Below are 23,158 nucleotides of genomic sequence, written 5' to 3' on the forward strand. Positions count from 1 at the left end.
ATACAGAGTTACAGTGTTGGAAACACATGGGGGCAGTTCTAGCATCTCTAGAGTTGAAATCAACTTGATGACAGTGAATTTGACATCTAAGGAGAAGCTTGGGGGAATGAAGAGTAACTGCTAAGAGGTACAGTGGCTTCTTTCTCAGGTGACTAAAGTGTTTTAAAACTGATGTAGTGATGATTATACAATTTGGTAAATATATGAAAACTTATAAACTTTATATGGGTGAACTGTTTGGTATGTGGGAGGTGGGAGGAAGAGAGGAACGAAGCCTCCCAGAATTCTGGCTTTGATCAGCTGCCCCACTTTATACAAGAGGAGGCTACCAGCATGGGACTTGCAGCCTGACAGACCTGGTAAACACAACCACTGACCAGTTGTGCAACCTTGGGTGAAGTTCCTAAGCATCTCCTTGGGTCTTACTTAGTGTTCTCAAGGCAGGGACGTAACAGCAGCTCTCTCCCTGGGTAACAGTGATGTTTAAATGAACAATTCCCATAAAGTCCTGAGCATGGATGGACACTGGTCTGGAGCCAGAATCCAGTCCAAGGATCCAGGGACCCAAGCCTACAAAGGTAAGGAGAGATTGGTGCACCTCAGAGAGCGGGGAGGATACTTCATGGGACACTTTGGCAGAAAAAGGTGAGAATTACCTGCAGACTTTGTTCGTTCTTGTCATTCGAGTCTCTGGGAGCTATGGCTTCATTTCCCTTCTTGGTGACTTCCACTATCCGCTCTTCACACTGTTCCTTCACCTCTTTCATTTGACTGATGCACTGGCTCCTTTGGTGGCAGGAAGCAAACGGAAGGATAAGTATTTATGGAGTGTCTGTATAACAAGCAATGCCCCAGGTGACAGAGAGAGAAAACCATTATTTTCTGGCACTTTCTATCTGAGGAAAGCACTCAAGGAGCATGACAGGTATTTAAAAAACAAAATCCTATAACAGCAGAAGACAAGAGATGAACTTTCCCAGAAAATAAGTTTTGAGATTATAATCGAATTAAGCCTGAGCTGCCAAATAACTCAGATCCTCTTTTGAAATGGTTTCACCTTCTTTTTATTCCTTTAAAAAATAAATTTTATTGGAGTCTCGTACAACTCATCACAATGCGTACATGCATCCATTGTGTCAACCACATTTGTACATTTGTTATAATCATTCTCAAAACATTTGCTTTCTACTTGAGCCCTTGGTATTGGCTCCTCAGTTTGTCGCCCTCCCTCCCCACCCCCACCCCCACGAACCCTTGATAATTTGGAAATCATTATTATTTTGTTATGTCTCCCACTGTCCAACATCTCCAGGGAGGAGATGTTATATGTTATATGTTATCCGTCCTCCAGGGAGGAGGTTATATGTAGGTCTTTGTGATCGGTTCCCTCTTCTACCCCACCTTCCCCTTCCCCTCCTGGTACTGACACTCTCATTATTGGCTCTGAGTGGATTTATCTGTCCTGGATTCCCTCTGTTTCCAGTTCTTATGTTTACCAGTGTACATCCTTTGGTCTAGTCAGATTTGTAAGGTAGAATTGAGGTCATGAAAGTGGGTGGGGGATAGGGCGGGGAGAGAGTATAAAAGAACTAGAAAGTTGTATGTTTCATCAGTGACTAGCACCCTGACTGGGTTGTCTCTTCCTTGTGACCCTTCTGTGAGGGGATGTCCAATTGTCTACAGATGGGCTTTGCATCTCCACTCTACCCTCCCCCCATTCACACTGATATGGTTTCGTGTTCTGGGTCTTTGATGTCTGACACCTGATCCCATTGACACCTCATGATCACACAGGCTGGTGTGCTTCTTCCATGTGGGCTTTGTTGCTTCTCAGCTAGATGGCCATTTGTTTATTTTCCGGCCTTTAAGACCCCAGATGCTATATTTTTTGATAGTTGGGCACCATTATCTTTCTTCACCACATTTGCTTATGCACCCACTTTGTTTTCAACGATTGTGTCGGGAAGGTGAGCATCACAGAATGACAAGTTATTAGAACAAAGTGTTCTTGTTTTGAGGAAGTACTTGAGTAGAGCCCCAATGCTACCTTAATACTTAATGCTTAACATATAAATATATGTACATACTTAACATATAAGTATATGTAAATATATCCATTTCTCTATCATTATATATAAATATATTTAAATATGCCCATGCCTGTATTTAGACCTCTATAAATGTTCTTTGCCTCCTAGTTCTTTCCTCTATTTCCATTTTATTGGGGGCTCCTACAACGCTTATCACAATCCATACATCCATCCATTTGTTGCTAGCAGCATTTTCAAAACATCTGCTTTCCACTTGAGCCCATGGATTCAGCGCCTCATTTCCCCCCCCCTCCCCATTCCCCCTTCTTCACGAACCCTTGATAATTTATGAGTCATTATTATTTTGTCATATCTTATACTGTTCAACATCTCCTTTCACCCACTTTTCTGTCCTCTGACCTCCAGAAAGAAGGTTGTATGTAATCCTTGTAATCTGTCCCCCCTTTCTACCCCACCTTCCATCCACCCTCCCAGTATCGCCACTCTCACCACTGGTCCTGAAGGGATCATCTGTCCTGTATTCCCTGTGTTTCCAGTTCCTATCTGTACCAATGTACGTCCTCCGGTCCAGCTGGAATTGTAAGGTAGAATTTGGATCATAATAGTTGGGCGGGGAGGAAGCATTTAAGGATTAGAGGAAAGTTGTATGTTTCATCATTGCTACACTGCACCCTGACTGGCTCGTCTCCTCCCCGTGACCCTTTTACAAGGGGATGTCCAGTTGCCTACAGATGGGTCTTGGGTCCTCAATCTGTACTCCCCCTCATTTACAATGATTTGACTTTTTGTTCTTTGACACCTTATGATCACACAGGCTGGTGTGCTTCTTCTATGTGGGCTTTGATGCTTCTGTGCTCGATGGCTGCTTGTTTACTTTCAAGCCTTTAAGACCCCAGATGCTGTATCTTTTGATAACTGGGCACCATCAGCTTTCTTCACCACACTTGCTTATGCCTCCATTTGTCCTCAGCAATCATATCGGGAAGGAGAGCACACAATGATATGAGTTTTCCTTCTTTGATGCCTGAAACATCTCTTCAACACCTCATGATCACACAGGCTGGTGTGCTTCTTCCGTGTGGGCTTGGTTGCTTCTCAGCTAGATGGCTGGTAGTTTATCTTCAATCCTTTAAGATCCCAGATGCTATCTCTTTTAATAGCTGGGCACCCTTTCCTTTCCTCTTGTCCCACTATCATGCTGGGCCTTCATTTGACTTTCATTAATTCCTCTAGGCTACATTGCCCTTGATCAAGCCCTACCAGGCCTCCTACACCTGGCCATCGATTTTGGATCCCTTGTTGTTCCCTTGTCCCTATTTTATTGCTTTGTTTTGTTCTGTCTTGTTTTTTGTGCATATTATTATCTCTGCAGGTCTATTTAGATAAGAGAGGTGGGATAAACAATCTGGAGGAGAAAACAACAGGACCGATGGTTCTAGGGGGACAGGGGAAAGGGGGAGGTGGGGGGAAAGAATTCGGTTTCAGCTTTCTGCTAAACTCTTACTGTCATCCAACATCAGAGCTGATCTGATTGCTGCTAGAATCTCTCGTCATACTCCCTCCTTTTGTAAATAAGGAAGCGACTGTCAGATGTGAGCAAAGGCAGAAAGGCAAACCCCCTCAGGGGAGATTATTCCAATCCCTTCTGGGTCACTGGGCTGAACTGATCTCCTGGAAGGTCAACAGGACTTACCAAGCAAGTCATTGACAGATTTTTTAGGCTTAGTAAATGGAAGGGAAATATTTACATTAAAGCATCTTTTAAGGATGCAACATAGACCAGGGTGTTTCATTTTTGTCTGTTTGCCTAGCTAAGGGCTTTTAAACCTTAGCAAAACTGACATTTTGGACTGGGTACCCTGTTGTGGGGCTGCCCTGTGCACAGTAAGAATGCTCCGCTGCAGGGCTGGCCTGCAGGCACTGGATGTCATAATAACATCCCCCAAGCCCCCACCAGCTGTAATGACCAAGAGAGTCCCGTGAAGAACAAAACTGGCCCAGCTGAGTTTCTGCATGCCTACCCTCTAATGATATTCCTTTGTCCTGACTTTATGCCCGTGCCCAGGGATGTACTTGAGCCTTGGTGTTTCTCTTGTATTTGGCTTTGAAGGGGCCAGAAAGACATTATGGTGAGAAGACAATCTTTGAGAACACATGGAAGACCAACTGGTGTGGGAAACTTCTATTCTCTTACAATGTTGGTGACAGTACAGAAGAGTAAACTTCTTATAGAAATTAACTTGGCAATTTACACCTATTGATACACGAAGGCTACCAGAGTAAGTCAAAAGCACTATAATTATGGCTCCAGTTCACACATGCACAGGTCGACTCCAAAAAAGCATTTTAATCATATCTCTGTAATCAGCGGATGACTGCAGACAAGTTCTCTCAGTAATACACTTGTCTTAGACTCACGGGAGCCCTGGTGGTATAGCAGATCAACACTGGGCTGTGATCCGAATGGTCAGCAGTTTGAAACCACAGTAGCTCTGAGGGAGAGAGACTAGGCTTTCTTAGTCCTGTGGACAGTTACAGTCTCAGAAATCCACAGGTGGTTGCTATGAGTCAGTTTTGGTTTGATGGCAGTGAGTTTCCTGAGTTAAATAAATTATTAGTAGTTTAAACCCACTTTTAAAAAGTTACTTGTTCTATTTTGATTTTGAAAACACTTGGTTCTAACCAAAGGGGAAGAAAATTACAAATATACCTGACACACCTCAGAAAACAAAATGCCCAGTGCCAACACCCAGTGATAAATGATCTTGAAGCTTTGCCAACATGCCTTCTATGGGTGTGATTGCAGTTACTTCAGAGTCCCCTTTAGAAATACATCTTTAAATAATCCAGATTGCCGAGGTAACCAGACACCTGCACTTTACACAGGCTTGTCACCACAGTGATAGCTTGGATAAGTCACTTCCTACTAAGGATAACTGCCACACACGTGTGCATTTGTTTATTTTGCTTGTATTATGAGCCCACTGGCTAACGCTTTTCCATGGCTTCGTGGGGCACTGCTAACACAAAATAAAATCCACTGTTCCTAAGGGCAATATACCCTAGAAGAGGGTGTACCTTCCTTCCGGGACTTTGTTTGCCCCCAGACTGCCTCATGCTCTGTAACCAGAAGAGTGAGTGAGCATCACACTGATGTCTGCACAGAGCCCTCAGCTTCAAATCTGCTGGCTTCCATGGGTCTCACACTTACAGGTCGTAGGAGAACTTCCTCTCCAGGTGGGTCTGGTTCTTCTGAAACTGGAGAACATCCTGTTGCAGCTTGCCGTAATTCCTTTGCAGGGCCTTCAACTGGTCTGAGGAAAAGGACAAGAAATTACACAGGTCACTGACACAGCTTTTGTGCTATTCACCAGAACAGGACAGTAGCAAATCAAAAACAAAACTAGAAACAGAAGCCTCAAGCAGAATGCACTGGGAAGTGGATTGTTGCAGTTAGGTTAAAATGTGGCATTCTATCACTTGATCTCCCTTATGATCCATTTAAACGTCTTCTAGGCTTTTAATATTTTCTGACTTCTTTTCAATTGAGGTTTTAATTTGTTTTATTTTGTTATTCCTGTTAGTTTTTGGGGGGTTGGGTTGGTGTTTTAATGGTTCCTTGGGGTATGACAGGGAAGGGGGGGCTAATCATGATGAGCACAAGAATGAAGAAAATGTTCTAAAACGATTGTGGTGATGATTGTACAACTCTTCTTGATGTGACTGAACTACCAAATTGTATGATATGTGAATTATATGCCAATAAATCTTCTGGGGAGTTTCAGGGGGTGGGGAGAAAGAAACCCTTTGCCATCAAGTGGAATCCAACTCATTTGTTCCATGGAGCGTTAGGGAATCTTTCAGGAAGCAGATCTCCAGGCCTTTCTTTCATTGTACTACTGGATGATTTCCAAGTTTCCATCTGTAGGCTAGTGGTTGGGTGCAGAACACATATCACACCCAAGCATAGAGGACAGAAGCACAACCTCTGCCCAGGACTCACCACACTCCAGCCACAATGCTGCTCCTACAATGCTGATGGTGCCCGGCTATCAAAAGAGATAGTGTCTGGGGTCTTAAAGGCTTGAAGGTGAACAAGCGGCCATCTAGCTCAGAAGCAAATAAGCCCACATGGAAGAAGCACACCGGCCAGTGCAATCACGAGGTGCCCAAGGGACCAGGTATAAGGCATCATGCAAAAAAAAAAAAAGACGTGTGTGTATGTATGTGTATATATGTGTATATGTATATATGTATGTATATATATGTATATATATATCATATTAAATGAAGGGGGAAGTGCAGAGTGGAGACCCAAGGCCCAAGTGTCGGCCAATGGAGATCCCCTCATAGAGGGGTTTAGGAGAGGAGATGGGTTAATTAGGGTGTGAGGTAGTATCGATGAAGAACACAGCTTTCCCACGGATCCTGGATGCTTCCTCCCCACAACTACCATGATCCGAATTCTACCTTGCAGGGCTGGATAGGACAGAGGCTGTACACTGGTGCATATGAGGGTTGGAGGTACAGGGAATCCAGGGTGGATGATACCTTCAGGACCAAGGGTGTGAGGGACGATGCTGGGAGAGTGGAGGGTGAGTGGGTTGGAAAGGGGGAACTGATTACAAGGATCCACATGTGACCTCTTCCCTGGGAGAGGGACAGCAGAGAAGGGGGGAAGGGAGACTCCGGATAGGGCAAGATATGACAAAACAACGATGTATAAATTACCAAGGGCATATGAGGGAGGGGGGAAGGGGGAGGGAGAAGGGGAAAAAAAAGAGGACCTGATGCAAGGGGCTTAAGTGGAGAGCAAATGCCTTGAGAATGATTGGGGCAGGGAATGTATGGATGTGCTTTATACAATTGATGTATGTATATGTATGGATTGTGGTAAGAGTTGTATGAGTCCCTAATAAAATGTAAAAGAAGAAAAGAAAAAAAAATAAAATAAAATCTGCCTAAAAAAAAAAAAAAAGAACCTGCATCTTGATTCTTTGTCAAATGTCCTTAAGTGAACGAGGATGTTTGATTTGCCTGTTTCTTAGATAAACAAGCCCAAGCTGTCCCACAAGGCCATACACTTGAGCTCCACGTTGTATCAGATAAGCAGCCAGCACTGCCCAACTTACTGCCCAGGCCACATACCAGCATTATTGCCCTGCTGCTTGTTTACAGTCCAGCTGTTCTCTGAGGCGCTGCATTCATTCAACCAGCAGTTCTGTTATCGAGGCAGCAGCATGCTCTCTTTGTGAAAAGTCGCCTGTCCCATCCACACTGCCCTAAAGACTTGGATCCTGAGAGCTCAGTCAGGAAGAGCAGCCACTGAGCAAAGGGCCACCCCAGGGACAACAGGGTGATATGCAGGCCTAGCACCAAGACCTCACACCCAGCCCTGCATGGACACCACTGCCCCAAGGTTTGCTCTCAGAACACTGGGCCTATCAGGCTCTTGGGGAGGAAGAAAGTAGAATAAAATGAAAGGTTGCAAGAACTGCTGATAGATACAACAGCAAGGATCTACCTCAAGTATATTTTTCTCAGTAGCCAAACGATGAGAATAACCCATGTGGTAAAAACTTTTTTAAAATGTGGTATACACATAAAAGGTAGTATTACTCAGCCATAAAAAGAAATTATGTTCTGATAAATGACACAATATGGATGAACCTGAAAAAAGGCAGACACAGAGGTCAAATAGTACATGATCTCATTCTTATGGAATGCCTGATGCAACATTCTTTTTCATATAAGCCAGGATTCTCTGAAGATTTGCTCCATATACACACTGAATAAGTAGGCTACAACCTGAGTGCACCTTTTGGGATTGTAAACCATGCAGTATTCCCCTATTCTGTTTTCACAACTGCCCCTTGATCCATGCACAAGTTTAACATGAGCACAATGAAGTATTGTAATTCCCTTTATTCTCAAGGCTATCCATAGTTCGTTATGGCCCACAAAATTGAATACCTTGGCATAGTAAATAAAACACAAGTAAACATATTTCTACTATTCTCAGCTTTCAGCCAAGATCTATATGACATCAGTAATTCCATTGCTTCTTCTCCTGAATCTGGTCTGAACTTCTGGCAGTTCCCTGTCAATGTACTGCTACAATTATTGCTGGATGATCTTCAGCAAATGTTTACTTGCATGTGATATTAAGGATATTGTTCTATAATTTGACATCCTGTTGTGTCACCCTTCTTGGGAATGGAAACAAATATAGAACTCTTCCAGTTGACTAAGTAGCTGCTTCCAAATTCCCTGGCATAGGTGAGTGCTTCCATTACTTCATCAGCCTGTTGAAACAGTTCATTTGGTGATCCATCAATTCCTGGGGCTTTATTTTTGGCTAATGCTTTCAGTAGTGCAGCTTGAGCTTATTCCTTCAGCATCATTGGTTCTTGGTCATATGCTACCTCTTTAAATGGTTGGTACGGTGACTGTGCATTATTTCCATCTTTTCTTGACAGTTCATATATTATTCAGTATTTTACTCATGGATCTTTCTATATTGCAACTTGAGGCTTGAATTTTTCCTTAATTCTCTGTTTCAGGTACGCTGATTGTGTTCTTCCCTTTTGATTTTCTCACTCTAGGTCTTTGCACATTTCCATTATAATATTTGACTTTGTCTTCTCGAGCTGCCCTTTGAAAATTTCTGCTCAGCTCTTTAACTTCATTTCTACCATTTGCCTCAGCTGTTCTGTAGTTAAAAGCAAATTTCAGAGTCTTTTTTGACATCTACTTTGGTCTTTCTTTCTTACCTTTTTTTTTTTCTTCAGTCATTTTATTGGTGGCTCTTACAACTCATTGCAATCTATATATCCATCATCCATTGTGTCAAACACATTTGTATATCTGTTGCCATCATTTTCAAAATATTTTCTTTCTACTTGAGCCCTTGACATCAGCTCTTTTTTCCCTCCTTCCCCCACACTCCCTCCCTCATGAACCATTGATAATTTATAAACTATTATTTTTTTCATGTCTTATACCAACTGCTATCTCCTTTCACCCACGTTTCTGTTGCTCATACCCCTCTGGGGAGGGGGAGGTTATATGTCAATCATTGTGATTGGTTCCCTTTTTCTAACCCCTCCTTCTCCCTACCCTCCTGGTACCTCTACTCTCATAATTGGGGTTTGTCCCTGAGGGGTTTATCTGTCCTGGATTCCCTGAGTTGGGAGCACTTAGCTGTACCAGTGTACATGCTCTGGTCTATCCGGATTTATAAGGTAGAATTGAGGTCATGATAGTGGGGTAGGGTGAGGGGAGGGGAGAGGAAGCATAAAAGAACTAGAGGAAAGTTGTATGTTTCATCACTGACAGGCACCCTGACTAGTTCATCTCTTCCTTGTGACCTCTCTGTGCAGGGATGTCCAATTGTCTACAGGTTGGCCTTGCGTCTCCATTTACATTGATATGGTTTTGTGTTCTGGGTCTTTGATGCCTGACACCTGATCCTATTGACACCTCATGATCACACAGGCTGGTGTGCTTCTTCCATGTGGGCTTTGTTGCTTCTCAGCTAGATGGCCATTTGTTTATCTTTAAGCCTTCAAGACCACAACACTATATCTTTTGATAGCTGGGCACCATCAGCTTTCTTCACATTTGCTTATGCACCCATTTTGACATTAGCAATTGAGTTGGGAAGGTGAGCATCACAGAATGCTGGGTCCTCTAAAACAACACAACACAAACAGTCATCAGTCCGAACGACCTCAATGTAAAACAAAAGAAAAACAGGAGAAACAGAAGGCAATGGCAGAAGATGTCCCAAACATAATAGAAGAAGCAGACATTGAGTTGCCACACAAAGAAATTTTCAGAATGCTCCTTGGAGTCATACAAGATATGAGGGAAACAATACAGAAAAAGGATGAAATGACATAGAAGATAAAGGTCATACACCAAAAGGAACTTAGGGAGGAGATAACAAAAACCAGTAGCAGAAACACGGACCTTGAGAATCGACTGGGGGAATCAGTGACTTGGAGGACAGCCAAGCAGACTTTAACAAACACAAACAAAAATCTAGTAAGATCATCAGAGAAGCTGAAGAAAACCTAAGAGCTATGGCTGATGCTATGAAGCAGAATAACATTAGAATTAATGGCTTTCTGAAGGAAGACACAAGAAAGAAGTCATCTGAAACAACAGTGAGAAAATTCTTGGAGGAAAACTTCCCCCGCTTAATGAATGAAAACCAGGCAACCATTCAGGAGGCTGAAAGAACACCAGCTATACTCAATCCCAAGAAGAAGTCACCAAGGCACATACTAGTTAAATTATCCAACTTTGAGGAAAAGGAGAAAATCATGAGATCAGCTGGGGAAAAACAAGCAATCACATTTAAAGGTTCCCAAATAAGAATATGCTCAGGCCCATCAGCAGAAACTATGAAGAAGAGGAGAGAGTGGAGTACAATATTCAAAATGGAAGGAAAATCATACAAACCCAAGAATACTAGACCCAGCCAAATTATTGATCAAGATAGATGGAGAAGTAAGAGTCTTCCCAGGCAAGGAAAAACTCAAAGAATACATTAGAAGAAACCCAGCCCTACAAAAAATCCCTGCCGACCCATTATGGGCAGAAGAACAACACTCACCAAGCATAAATAAGAGACTGCCACATAGAACAACCTCATCCAGAGGGCAAAAAAGAGAAAACAGAGTACAAGGTAGCATTGGCTTAATGATGAAAAGAAGTCAAGAATCACACACTCACACACACACGCACGCACAACACACTAATGAGAAAGGAAAGGAGGAAAACACCCAACACAAACGGTTTAAGATGATATCACAGAGTCCGCAGACGGTGATAAAAACCCTGAATATCAATGGCCTGAAGTCAGACATTAAAAGACTGAGACTAGAAGACTGGCTTAGAAAACACAACCCATCAATCTGCTGCCTAATGGAGACACATCTCAAGGCTACAGACAAAAATAGGCTGAGAATCAAAGGCTGGAGAAAGGCATACCAAGCAAATAGCAATTCAAAAACGCAGGGGTTGCAATCCTAATCTCTGATAAAATTGACCTCAAAGGGCAAACAATAAAAAGAGATAAGGAGGGACACTATATAATGCTCAAGGGAATAGTAGACAAAGAACCACTAAGCCTTGTAAACATATATTCCCTGACTGAGAGAACCGCTGAATACATCAACCAAACCTTCCAAAAGATTAAAAAAGAAATCACAGCCTCAACAATTATAGTGGATGACTTCAACATACTGCTCTCTGAGAAAGATAGATAACCGGAAAAGAAACCTAACAAGGAGTCTAGAGGTCTAAACATTACACTTAGACAATTTGATCTGATACATATTTACAGAGCTTTTCATTCAAATATAAAAAAAAATTCACATTCTTCAAATCCACATGGCACATATTCGAAGATAGACCACATGCTGGGGCATAAGGCGAATTTACATAAATTTAAGAACATCGATATGATACAGACCTCTCTCTCTGACCACTGTGCCATAAGGCTGGAAATCAACAAAAGAAAGACAAAGAAAACGAGAGCAAACAATTGGAGAATGAATAACTCCCAACTGCAAAAGGAGTGTGTACTGGCATACATCAGAGATGATATTAGGAAATTTCTAGAAACCAATGAGAATGAGCGCACGATGTACCAAAACTTATGGGACACAGTACAGTCAGTTATCAGAGGAAGTTTCATAGCAAGTCAGCAGGACAATCCTACTAATAGCAAAAGAAAAGAAATTATAAAAATCAGGGCTGAGATTCAGGAGAGGGAAAATAAGAAAACTATGGAAAAAATTAATGCTGCCAAAAGTTGGTTCTAACCACAGAAAGGAGGGAATACATCTCACTAGCAAGAATAAGGGATGAAAGAGGGGACATTACAACATACCCTAATGAAATCAAAAGGATAATTACACAGTACTACAAAGGATTGTACTCCAATTAATTCAACAATGTAGAAGACATGGAAAAATTCTTAGAAAAGCAATCCCTCCCTGGACTATCCTCGATGGCCTTCAAGAACCTCAACAAATCCATAGCAATAGAAGAAATAGACAAGGTTATCAAGGGATTAGAATAATAAAAAATACCCTGGACCAGATGGCTTCACTGGAGAATTTTATGAAGCATTTAGGGAAGAACTAACATCAATCCTACACAAACACATTCCGAACATAGAAAAAGATGGCAAACTCCCGAAATCCTTTTATGAAGCTAGTATAACTTTGATACCAAAAGTGGACAAGATTCCCACAAGAATCGAGAACTACAGACCAATATCCTTAACAAGCATCGATGCAAAAATCCTTAACAAAATACTAGACAACAGAATACAAAAGTATATAAAACAAATAATTCACCAAGACCAAGTGGGATTCATACCAGAGATGCTTCAACATACGAAAGATCATTAGCATTATTCATTAAATTGACATGAAAAACTATAAGAACAATATGATAATACTGATAGATTCAAAAAAAGCATTCGACAACATCCAACACCAATCCTGTTTAAGACACTTGAGAAGATAGGAATGGAAAGAAAATTCCTCAAGACAATATGAGCTATATATGAAAACCCAACAGCCAACATGTTAGTCAATGGAGAAAAGATTAACACATTCCCAATGAAAAGGGGGACCAGACATGGATGCCCCTTTGTCCCCACTCTTATTTAATATAGTTTGGAGGTTTTAGCTAAGAGCGCAATGCAAAGAAAAGACATCAAAGGTATTCGTCTGGGGAAGCAAGAGGTGAAACTATTGTTATTTGCAGATATTATTTTATAAATGGAAAACCCTAAAAGCTCCACAAGGGGAGTACTGGAAGCAATAGAGGAGTTTGGCACAGTGGATATAAGATAAACAAATAGAAGTACATTGGACTGTTATACACATTGGATAAGACCACAGAAGAGGAGATCAAAAAGGTGGTATCCTTCACAATAGCCAAGCAAAAACTGAAATATCTACGGATATACCTGACTTAAAAAAAAACAAAAGGTGTATACGGGGAAAACTAAAGAACACTATTTCAAGTAAACAAGAGCAACCTCCACAATGGAAGAATATCCCATGCTCGTGGATTGGAAGACTGAACATAGTCAAGATGTCAATTCTGTCAAAGGCACTATATAAGTTTAATGCAATCCCGATATAATTACCCTCATCTTTCTTCAAAGAAATGGAAGAACTGGTTATCAACTTCATATGGAGAGGAAAGATGGCCAGAATTAGCAGAGAGCTCCTCAAGAAGAAGGACACAGTGGGAGGACTTGCTTTACCTGACTTTAGCACATACTATACAGTCACAGTTGTCAAAACTGCATGGTATTGGTACAATAACAGATACTCAGACCAATGGAAAAGAAATGAAAACCAAGAAATAAAATCATCAGCATACAGACAACTGATCTTTGATAAGGGCCCCAAAATATCTAATGGAATGTAGATGCCCCCTTTAACAAGTGGTTCTGGAAAAAATGGGTATTTACCTGCACAAAAATGAAGCCAGACCCTTATCGCACTCCATGCACAAGAATGAACTCAAGGTGGATCACAGACCTTGAAGTTAAACCCCAAACTATTAGAGCCATCAATGAGGGAACTTGGACCAACTTAAAAACTTTGGTACAGGGGAGACATAAGCTATCAGAAACAGGGAAGGACACAAACACATAGGAGGTACAAATTGACGACTGGGATAGACTTAAGATAAAACACCTGTGTACATCGAAAAAATTCACAGAGTGAGTAATAAGAGTGTCCATGGACTGGGAAAACATCTTTAGCAATGACACATCAGACAAAGTCCCCATTACTAAAATCTACAATACGCTGCTAGCTTCCAAAAAGAAAAAAACTACTTGCCCACTAGAGAGGTGGGCAAAGGACCTGAACAGAAGTTTCACAGGGACAGAAATCCGAATTGCCAACAAACATATGAGAAAATGTTCCAGATCTTTAGCCATAAGAGATATGCAAATTAAAACAACAATGAGGTGCCACCTGACACCCTCAAAGGTATCTCAGTTCAAAAAATCAGAAAGCAACAAGTGTTGGAGGGACTCTGTGGAGACAGGAACTCTCATCCACTGCTGGTGGACTTGTAAGTATGTACAACCACTATGGAAATTGATCTGGCGATATCTAAAACAGATGGAAATAGAGTTACCATAAGACCCAGAAATCCCCCTTCTGGACATATACCCATAATAGGCAAGAAACAAACCAAGGTAAGACATCTGTGCTCCAATGTTCATTGCGGCACAGTTCACAATTGCAAGGAGTTGGAAGCAACCCAAATTTTCATCAACTGACGATTGGATTAAAAAGCTGTTGTATATACATACAATGGAGTATTACGCATGGCTAAAAAGCAGTCATAAATATATGAAGCACATTGCCGCATGGGATGAACTGGAGGAAATCATGCTAAAGTGAAGTAAGCCAAGCATGAAAGGACAAGTACAACATGAGTCCTCTTAGGTAAGCTATAAAAAAAAAAAAAAAAACATGCAAAAGGGGCACAGGCAAAAAGCTACTGTATACAAACATTCCTGGGATGAGGACCAGGTAATATGGCAGGGACAAGACTAAATACAGGGAGACACATGGTAAAAAACTAAAAAGAAGGTGGGGAAAGGAAAAAACAACAATAAAAAAGCAATGGGTAGCGGGGCCACAGGGCACTAACTCGGTCAAAGGCAGGGGATTGTTTACATCTCCACAGGGACAGAGGGACCAGACTTCGACCCAGTGCTCCAAGATGTGAATGCAATATGCCGCTGTGGAGTAGGGAACCAGTGGAGAGGTCTGGGGGGTGGCCACAATCCCAACTACTATGTGGACTTCAGCCTCTCCCCCCAGAATAATTTATTTCAAAGGATGGCATTGAATCTGTAGCTCTGAGAGAGGGACATATCTGATCAAAGCACACAGGAGCAAATGAAGGCAGAGGAGAGAGTGGAGCACATCATGGCCTACCAGGGTGTGAGGATGATGTTCCCAATTAGAGCTGCCAGTCCACAGAGAAGACCACATGGCGGGCCCCACTATGGCACATGACGTCCCTCGCTGACCCATAGTCTTACAGTGGACAGCAGCAGAGACACAGTGTGGGAATTGCACCCGATCTGATCCCGTCACACCAGGGCAAAACACTAAGGGGGTGCAACAGAACAGCAAGGGAACGGAGTGGCGAGGTCCACAGGGATTGCTTAAGGTGGACTTTACTGAAAAACACTCCTAAGGGCCAATAAACAATCTCTGAATTAACTACAAGCTTTTCTTTCTTGTTGTATTTTGCTTTTTGTCATTGGTTTGTTGTTGTTTTTTGTATATTGTTGCTTGGTTTTGCTCTGTCTTATATTTGTGTATGTTATTATCTCTGCAGGTCTGGCTAAATAAGATGGGCTGGATGAACAATCTGTACTCCCTCAATGCAAGAATACTTTCTTCTATTAAATTGGCATTCTATGATGCTCACCTTCCTGATACAACCACTGAAGACAAAGCGGGTGCATAAGAAAATGTGGTGAAGAAAGCTGATGGAGCCTGCCTATCAAAAGATATAGCATCTGGCGTGTTAAAGGCTTGAAGGTAAACAAGCGGTCATCTAGCTCAGAAGCAACAAAGCCCACATGGAAGAAGCACACTAGCCTGTGTGATCACGAGATGCTGAAAGGATCAGTTATCACGCATCAAAGAACAAAAATTCATGTCATTGTGTGCTCACCTCCATGATACAATTGCTGAAGACAAATGGGTGCATAAGCAAATGTGGCGAAAAAGCTGATGGTACCGGCTATCAAAAGATATAGCATCTGGGATCTTAAAGGCTTGAAGGTAAAGAAGCGGCCATTTAGCTCAGAAGCAACAAAGCCCACATGGAAGAAGCACACTAGCCTGCTTGATCACGAGGTGCCGAAGAGATCAGGTATCAGGCATCATTAGAACAAAAACCATATCATTATGAATGAGGGGCGGAGTGCGGAGTGGAGACTTGAAGTCCTTTTCAAGGCCAATGGACATCCCCTAACAGAAGGGTTTCAGGGAGGAGACGGGCTAGCCAGGGTGTGATGTAGCAACGATGAAACATACAACTTTAGTTCCTAAATGCTTCCTCCCCCACTATCATGATCCCAATTCTACTTTACAAATATGGCTAGGCAAGAGGGTGTACACTGGTACAAATAGGAACTGAAAACTCAGGGAATCCAGGGTGGATGATCCCTTCAGGGCCAGGGGTGTGAGTGGCTATACTGGGAGGGTAGAGGGAGGATGGGTTAGAAAGGGGGAACTGATTACAAGGATCTACATATAACTTCCTTCTTGGGGATGGACAACAGAAAAGTGGTTGAAGTGAGATGTCCGACAGAGCAAGATATGACAAAATAATAATTTATGCCAGGGGCTTAGGTGGAGAGCAAATGTTTTGCGAATGATGAGTGCAAAGAATGTACAAATGTGCTTTACACAATTGATGTATGTATGGATTGTGATAAGAGTTGTATGAGCCACTAATAAAACGATTAAAAAAAGAGTTGTATGAGTTCCTAATAAAACTATTAAAAAAAATTCAACTGGGATCTACTCAAGGTCTTTGTAGACCAGTATAACTTTTCTTTGGCTTTATTCTGAACCTACATATGAGTGATTAACAGTTTGTTACACAAACTCCCACTGGCCTCAATTTAGCTGACATTCAACTTCTGTATAGTATTTTCTTATAGATAAAGTCCATTTAATATCTCTGGATCCCTTCTGGAGAAGTCCACATGGATACTCCCCATTGTGTTGGAAAAAGGTTTTTCTATGAACAAGTCATTGGTCTTGCAAAATTCTACCAGGTGATCTCCAGGTTTGATTTTTATCACTAAGACCATATTTCCCCAACTCTTGTTCCTCTCTTCCTTTCAACTTTTACATTCTGGTCACTAATAATTATCAATGCATGCTGATTACATGTTTGATCAATTTTAGATGGAAAACGGTAAAATTCAATTTCTGCATAACTAGTTGTAATGGTCGGCATGTAATATTGAATAATAGTTGTACTGACTGAATTTCTTTGTATGAAAATAGATATTATCTTATCACAAACAGCATTGTAATTTAGCATTTCAAGATAGATCTTGAAATGTCCTTTTTGATGACGTGTATGCCGCCATTCCTCTTGAATCTGTCATTTACAGTGCACCAAAACATGATTTTCTGATTTAAAATGGCCAATCCCAATCAATTTCAGCTCACTATCACCTAAAATATCAATCTTTATGTTTTTAATTTCATTAATTTTTGCTTCCAAATTTCTTAGATTCAAACTTAATATATTCCAAGTTCTACTTAATAATTATGTTTACAACTCTATCAGCAAAATGGAGGTCACAAAGGCTTTTCTCCTGAAGGCTATATTACAGTCACGTCATTATGGTCAACTACTTTGAGAAGGCAGCTCCTCTTTGGTCATATTTTTAGTGCCTACTGATCTGAGGGGTTCATCTTCTAGCACTATCTTTGATGATATTCTGCTTCTATTTATGAAGTTTTTGGTGTCTGGCTATGTTACAATGCTATCCATAAGGTTTTCAGTGGCCAATTCCTCAGAAGAGGGGAGCCATTCCTTTCTTTATATATATGCATCCACATACACATATAAGCCCACATACAATATACACACAAGCATACACACAAACACACACACACACAGGATGAGAGTCTAAATCCTGTATGTAATAGCTAGAAATGTATATTTATTCAACAATAATTTTAAAAGAAAAGTACACTTAAGGAAATGTATTTAGGTAGAAAAAGAAACTAAAGGTTACTCAATTGCTCAATAACTAATTATCAGATTATAATAAGGGAAGCACCCAAGAATTGAGGGGGAGGACAGAGGATGCTTTTTGGTGTAGGGTGTCTGGGCTTACCTTGCAGGGTCCTGATGAACCTCTCCCCTGTGGTGATGTTATTCACCAAAACCGCCTGCCAGGAAGACAAACACAAAGTGAAACTCCACAACCTGACAACTTACAAGAAATGACAGAATACATGTTTGGAGAGCAAAGGGAAAAGGAGCATTTCTTTCTGGAAAGAGCAGCCTCTTTCATAGCCCATTCAAAGCTGCTATCCCGGAAGGCTGCACTCAGCTTGTCGGCTGGGCTCTCACATTGTCTATGTCTGCCAAGAAGACAGCACACTAAGAGATCTGCTTTCCAGTCAACAGCTTGTAACCCAGGAAGAAGGAACCAGACCACAACCCTAGTTCAGCTTCAGGGCTCCACCTCCTCCAACACTGGCTTGAGTTGTGTGTCTTTCTGCACCTCCCAGATTCAAACAGTTTCCAGAAGGGCTCTACCAGCAATGTGCCTGGGAACCCCAAGGCCATGCTTTGTCTGTGAAAGCTCTCTGAAATCCAGGTCAGCTAAAGGGGAAAAAAGGAGAAGGGAATTCCAAGATCACTCCAGCAGTAAAACTCCATATCTTAAGTTATTTACCTGCCCACCTCACCTCATCTCTCCACAGTCTATATACCTAACCCATGATGAAGGTAATTAAATGACTGAAAAGATATGTTCAATTCAGACACCCTGGTACCTTTGAACATGATCTAGTTTGGCAATACCCCAAACTAAACCCACTGCCATTGAGCTGATACGGACCACAGATTTTCTCAATAAATGGGGAACTCATGATTACAAGAATGAAGATAAGGTTCTAAAACTGATTGTGGTGATGATCATACAATTCTTGATGTTATTGAACTGCTGAATCATATGACATATGGATTATGTGCCCAGGAAACTTGAAAAATAGGATTAAAATATTATCTCTTTTTAAAAAGACTGTAAATCTTTACAAGAGCAGACTGTCTCATCATTCTTCTGAAGAGCAGTTGATAGTATTGAAACACAGACCTGCTAGTTTCTATGCCTAACCTTTGAAAATGTTATCAGTTAACATAAGATCATAGTAGAGTAGTGTGGGTCCTAATTCTGTTTGATGAATCCTAATTGTGCTTGAGTGGCACAAAGTTACATGGTCATTAAGAGGAAAAACCAATTTTTGTTGTCGTTTTGTTGTATATTGTTGCTTGGTTTTGCTCTGTCTTGTTATTGTGCATGCTATTATCTCTGAAGATCTATCTAAATAAGACAGGCTGGATGAACAATCTGGAGGAGAAAAGAACGGGACCAACAGTTCCAGGGAGACATGGGAGAGGGGGAGGTTGGGGGAAAGGTAGTGGTGTTAACAAACCCAGGGACAAGGGAAAAACAAGTGATCTAAATTGGTGGTGAGGAGGGTGTAGGAGGCCTGGTAGGGCGTGATCAAGGATAATGTAACCAAGAGGAATTACTGAAACCCAAATGAAGACTGAGCATGATAGTGGGACAAGAGGAAAGTCAAAGGAAATAGAGGAAAGAGCTAGGAGACAAAGGGCATTTATAGAGGTCTAAATCAAGGCATGTACATATGTAAATATATTTATATATGAGGATGGGGAAATAGATCTATATGCATACATTTATAGGTTTAGTATTAAGGTAGCAGAAGGACATTGGGCCTCCACTCAAGTACTCCCTCAATGCAAGAATACTGTCTTCTATTAAATTGGTATTCTGTGATGCTCACCTTCCTGACACAACCACTGAAGACAAAGCGGGTTCATAAGAAAATGTGATGAAGAAAGCTAATGGAGCCAGGCTATCAAAAGATATAGCATCTGGCGTGTTAAAGGCTTGAAGGTAAACAAGCGGCCAACTAGTTCAGAAGCAACAAAGCCCACATGAAAGCAGCACACTAGCCTGTGTGATCACGAGATGCCGAAGGGATCAGTTATCATGCATCAAAGAACAAAAAATCATATAATTGTTTGCTCACCTCCATGATACGATTGCTGAAGACAAATGGGTGCATAAGCAAATGTGGGGGAAAAGCTGATGGTGCTGGCTATCAAAAGATATAGCGTCTGGGGTCTTAAAGGCTTGAAGGTAAACAAGCGGCCATTGATCACGAGGTGCTGAAGAGATCAAGTATCAGGCATCATTAGAACAAAAACCATATCATTATGAATGAGGGGCGGAGTGCGGAGTGGAGACTTGAAGCCCTTTTCAAGGCCAATGGACATCCCCTTACAGAAGGGTTTCAGGGAGGAGACAAGCCAGCCAGGGTGTGATGTAGCAACGATGAAACATACAACTTTCCTCTAGTTCCTAAGTACTTCCTCCCCCACTACTATCATGATCCCAATTCTACCTTACAAATATGGCTAGACAAGAGGATGTATACTGGTACAAATAGGAACTGGAAACACAGGGAATCCAGGGTAGATGATCCCTTCAGGGCCAGGGGTGTGAGTGGCTATACTGGGAGGGTGGAGGGAGGGTGGGTTGGAAACGGGGAACTGATTACAAGGATCTACATATAACTTCCTTCTTGGGGTATGGACAACAGAAAAGTGGTTGAAGTGAAATGTCCAATAGAGCAAGATATGACAAAATAATAATTTATAAATTATCAAGGGTTCATGAGGGAACAGGGAGTGGGGAGGGAGGGGGGAAATGAGCTGATGCCAGGGTCTTAGGTGGAGAGCAACTGTTTTGAGAATGACGAGGGCAATGAATGTACAAATGTGCTTTACACAATTGATGTATGTATGGATTGTGATAAGAGTTGTATGAGCCCCTAATAAAACGATAAAAAAGAGGCAAAACCAAATATCTGGCCTGGTAGGCACATGTTCTTCATCACAAATTAGAGATTAAAACTTGAGTTAAACCAATATAGTAGATTTTTTCCAGTGCTTAAACAAATAAAAACTTGGGAATGAGGTGAATATAACATTAAATATCTAAGTGAATCATACGTGAGTGTGGTTTAGTGAGCTCATATACACATATATGTACCAGTCCATAATGACTGTTTCAGAGATAGCAAAATACAAAGTAATGCACCACCCAACAAGCTTCCCATTGTGGTTAATGGGGACAATGACAAACATGCCCCCCCCTTTCTGTGCCTTTGGCCTCCATTCTTAGCTCTCTAGGTCCAGCCCTCTTTCTTTCCTTGGGCAGGATAGAGATATGGTTTATCAGCAGCAGTGGTTTCTTGGAATAAGCTGTTTAATGAATATAAGAAGGTACTGAGTTGCAATCTGGCAAAACTGAACCACAGCTGTTTACTGAAGGAGGTTTGAGAACAGAATATTTCCTGACATCAAAGAATTCATAGTTATATATCTGTAAAATTAATCATTCAGGGAGAGATTATCAAGAGCAAAGTGTTTATAAGTATTCTGGAAGCAGGAAAGGTTAGAGAACAAGAAGTTAAAAAATATTTATATAGGAAGTCAGATTTACAAAGTTCACCATATCTACTCTGCAAGAAAGAAGTTTGCAGAAGTTCAATCAAAAAGACAAAGATAATACATAGTATTATAGAATGAATTGAGTCTCCTCAGAATATGTCAATTTGGGTACGTCATGATTCCCAGTATTGTCTTCCATTTTGTGATCTCATGTAACTATACTCTGCTTTGTGATATGCACTGCAGATTCTAACCTCTGTGGTGCTAGGCAATGGGGCTGCTAACTACACGGTCAATGGTTCAAACTCACTGGCTTTTCCTTGGGAGAAAGATGACGCTGAGTGCTCCCATACAGATTTATAGTGTCAGGAACCCTTTATCTGCGGTTCTCAACTTGTGGGTTGCAACCCTTTTGGGATTGAAGGACCCTTTCACATGGGTTTCCAGATTCATAACAGCAGCAAAATTACCAGTATGAAGTAGCAATGAAAATAATTTTATGGTTTGTGGGTCACCGCAACATGAGGAACTATATGAAAGGGTCGTAGTATTAGGAAGGTTGAGAGCCACTGTACTATATAATAAAGGTATCATGAGTTTAAAATGACTTGATGGTAGTGGGTTTGGCTTTTTTGTTTTGTTTTGGTACTATGTTAATGAGGCAAGAGTAGGGTGAACTGTACATTGACTAACAGTCTTACAAGAGGGTATGACTCAAGTCCTACCCTTACTCAAATCAACATCCTTGCTCAAGTCACAACATTGCTCGAGTCACATTGTTTATGTTAGAAGAGAAAAAAGGAGAGAAATAGAGGTGAGGGGCCTGAGTACTGTCAATAAAGACCAGCTGGTAGTACAGCGCGTCCTCTGTATCCAGGATCTCTGTGTTAAGAACCTCCTAAACTCGGGGGAAGATTGAGGCTAAGACAAAAGAAAATTTCCAAAGGGCACAGAGTTCTTTGTAAAATGAGGCAAAGACATTTCCTGACAGCTGTTGCCTGAATCCAAACTAGTCCCTTTACACCATGAGGGAATAAATTTCTATTGCAGCAACACTAGATACTAAGGCAAGTAGTATGAGAAGTTGAAGGTTTAAGGGAAGTGTACTGGAAAGATGTAGGGAGGGATTCAAACTACACAAGTTAGGGGAGAGATGCACAGTGCCCTTCCCACCTCCACCAGAGATTCCGACAAACTCACAAGGATACTGAATAACAAGATGGTGGCAGAAGGTAAAGATAGGGATAAAACCCAAAAGAATAAGCAGTCCTAATCAATGCCCTTTCCCTCTTCAAATATTAAAAACATCTAATTAAATTAAGTAAAGATGCTTATCATTAAATTACAAAAAACAAGTACACGAAGTTTCAGTTAGTAATAAATCAAAGCAAGCTGATGAAATCTCCACCACCTTCCCTCTGTCTCAACCTACATGCATTATTTTACACTGATTTTTAAGAGATTTGCTATCTGCTGAGTAAAATCATTTACAAAAAAATAATAGAAAGTTGATTACTTTCTCACCCAACTACTCTACTTACCCCCATATGCATAAATCCATACTATGAGTTTGCAACTATCTGAGGGCCTAGGGATTACTGAAATTTGAAATGAAATATCTGAAGATATTTTTGTCTCTCATGTGATCTTATTCTTCCAAAGAAAATATATTTTAGATATCTTCCCTACCTATTCTGCATGAAAAAATACAGTCCTTATTTAAGAAAATGAAGGATCATAAAATGCCATCCAGGATTTTTATATGCAGTTTTATAGTTATAAGG

General features: G+C 41.1%; 1 protein-coding gene across 1 annotated transcript in view; it reads right to left on the reverse strand.

Moving 5' to 3' along the window:
• GOLM1 (golgi membrane protein 1) overlaps positions 1-23,158 on the reverse strand; it is a 93,708-nt gene that overhangs the window by 19,916 nt on the left and 50,634 nt on the right. Inside the window, exons 4-6 of the mRNA XM_075549864.1 lie at positions 17,998-18,052; positions 5,263-5,365; positions 657-786 (exon numbers count right to left, since the gene is read on the reverse strand). Coding sequence (XP_075405979.1) covers positions 657-786; positions 5,263-5,365; positions 17,998-18,052 — 288 coding nt within the window. The remainder of the gene's footprint in view (positions 1-656; positions 787-5,262; positions 5,366-17,997; positions 18,053-23,158) is intronic.

Source organism: Tenrec ecaudatus, chromosome 5, assembly GCF_050624435.1.
Source record: "Tenrec ecaudatus isolate mTenEca1 chromosome 5, mTenEca1.hap1, whole genome shotgun sequence".
In the NCBI taxonomy this organism is placed as follows: Eukaryota; Metazoa; Chordata; class Mammalia; order Afrosoricida; family Tenrecidae; genus Tenrec; species Tenrec ecaudatus.